The sequence below is a fragment of the Rhagoletis zephyria genome, unplaced genomic scaffold, assembly GCF_001687245.7.
Source record: "Rhagoletis zephyria isolate East Lansing unplaced genomic scaffold, Rhagoletis_zephyria_1.1 Rzeph_scaffold_56505, whole genome shotgun sequence".
In the NCBI taxonomy this organism is placed as follows: domain Eukaryota; kingdom Metazoa; phylum Arthropoda; class Insecta; order Diptera; family Tephritidae; genus Rhagoletis; species Rhagoletis zephyria.
This window is the reverse complement of record NW_016213557.1, coordinates 1-1,768: the sequence shown is the minus strand read 5'-3', so window position 1 is coordinate 1,768 and position 1,768 is coordinate 1. Positions and strand designations below refer to the sequence as shown.

Below are 1,768 nucleotides of genomic sequence, written 5' to 3'. Positions count from 1 at the left end.
CCTTTGAACTGCTCCTCCAGCCAGAGCACCTCTGCCCGGCCTGCCTCCAGAATCTTCGCCATGCTGTCCATGCAGGCGGAGCGGGTGACCAGCAGCGTCCGCCAGCCGCTGAAGACGCCGCCGTTTCCATCAGTGTTGCGGTCGGTAATGTACCGTCGCCAGACAGCACTGGCCAGCATCAGCCGCCGTCGACTGCTCGAGTTGGAGTAGCTGGACAGGTCCTGGGCGCTCCAGTCAAAGTCCGCTTCAGGCAGCAGGCGGCCCGCCTCCAGCGAGCGCTCCACGTAGGCGGGCACGAGCAGCCAGACGCCGGCTGCAATGGCAGAGAGGGTCTTCTCCGTGGCGTAGGGCTCCCGGAGGATGAGGTGCGTCACCGGGTGGAGGACGGTGGGGGAGCGGTGGACGGCCACGCCGAGCTTCGCCTCGAGGTCGGTGGCCAGCCGCTCTCGAACGTCGTCCGTGAAGCCGGACAGCATCAGCAGCGGTGGTCTTTGCGAGGGAGGTTTCGCTGATGATTTTGGAGCCTCCACCACCTCCTCTTCGGCCGCTGAAGTACGTTCAATGATGGTAGAGTGGCCGAGCGGCTGTGTGAGCTCGCCCAGCTCTTCCTCCTCCTCCTCTTCATCCTCGATGCTGTCGCCGATGTAGTCGTCGATGCTGTCCTCCTCCTCCTGCTCCTCATCACCTTCCTCCTCTTCATCCTGCTGCTCTTCATCGTCCTCCATTGAAGTTTCCTCCTCATCAGGGTAGGTGGACATGACGCCGGCAGAGTAGGTCGAGTAGGTGGGCAGGTTGTTGCTGTTGCTGGTGGTCGTGGTAGTAGCACTTCGCTGATTATTCAAATTCAACGTCGGCTGATTGCTTAGTCCAGCACCACTGTCGTGAACTTCTTCTTCATTCTCCTCTTCTTCCTCCTCCTCCTCCTCATCATCACTGATCGCCCGGACAGTTCGCTTTCGACTGCTTCGGTTGATCGGCGAGAGGCTTTCCTCCTCCTCCTTGATTCCCTCCACTTCGTCCTCATTTAGCTTCTTCTGCAGCCGCTTCGAGGAAGTGCGCACCTGGGCGAGCTTGCTGGGCGTCGGCTGCTGTCGACCGCCTCCCTTAGCTGCAGCCAGCGCCTCAGCCCGCATCTTCNCCTTACCAGTGCCCAGAACACTCGAGACGACCGAGGCTTTGGAGCGCTTTGAGGTGCGCGATGAGGTGGTCGAAGAAGCGGAGGAAACAGAGGCAGTTGCCGAAGCCTTTCGACCCTTGGCCTTGCTCGCCGCCGACTTTGTCGCTGCTGTTGTCGTCGTCGTTGTCGTCTTCTTCTTCCTCTTCACCACCTCAATCTCCTCCACCAGCTCGGGACTCGACTCCTCTTCCACTGTTTCCCCTGTTTTCTCCGCTTCTTCTTCTTCCTCATCATCAATTATGTCAATCACCTCCGCCTGCTTCTTCGCCACCACCTCTTCAATCGTTCTGACCGTCTTCGCCACGGTAACACTGGCCGGCGTCGTCGAAATGAGCGTTCGAAAGTTGGCCATCGAGGAGGAGGCAGTGCAGTTGGGCGTGGTGGCGGCGGTGCTGTTGAACTGCGGCTGCAGTCCCTGCCCCTGTTCCTGCCCATCCTCAAAGTCCTGAATAAGCTTCTCCGCCTGCGTCGAGAAGAGAAAGTCCGGTTTGTTCCGTTTGCCGTTCCTCTCGGCAGTGCTGGCAGTTCCATTGCTCCGGCTGGAGCTGCCACTCCGCTGTGTGGTGGTGGCACTGGAGGAGGACTGCGTCG

The 1,768-nt window shown here is 60.2% G+C and overlaps 1 protein-coding gene across 1 annotated transcript; it reads right to left on the bottom strand.

The window, feature by feature from the left end:
• Window positions 1–452: 452 nt before the first annotated feature.
• LOC108356287 (nucleolin-like) lies at window positions 453–1,640 on the bottom strand (the record flags this gene model as incomplete). Its single annotated transcript, XM_017607406.1, has 1 exon — window positions 453–1,640. A coding segment is annotated over one exon (1,188 nt), but the record flags the coding sequence as incomplete, so codon positions are not given.
• Between the last annotated feature and the right edge of the window lie 128 nt (window positions 1,641–1,768).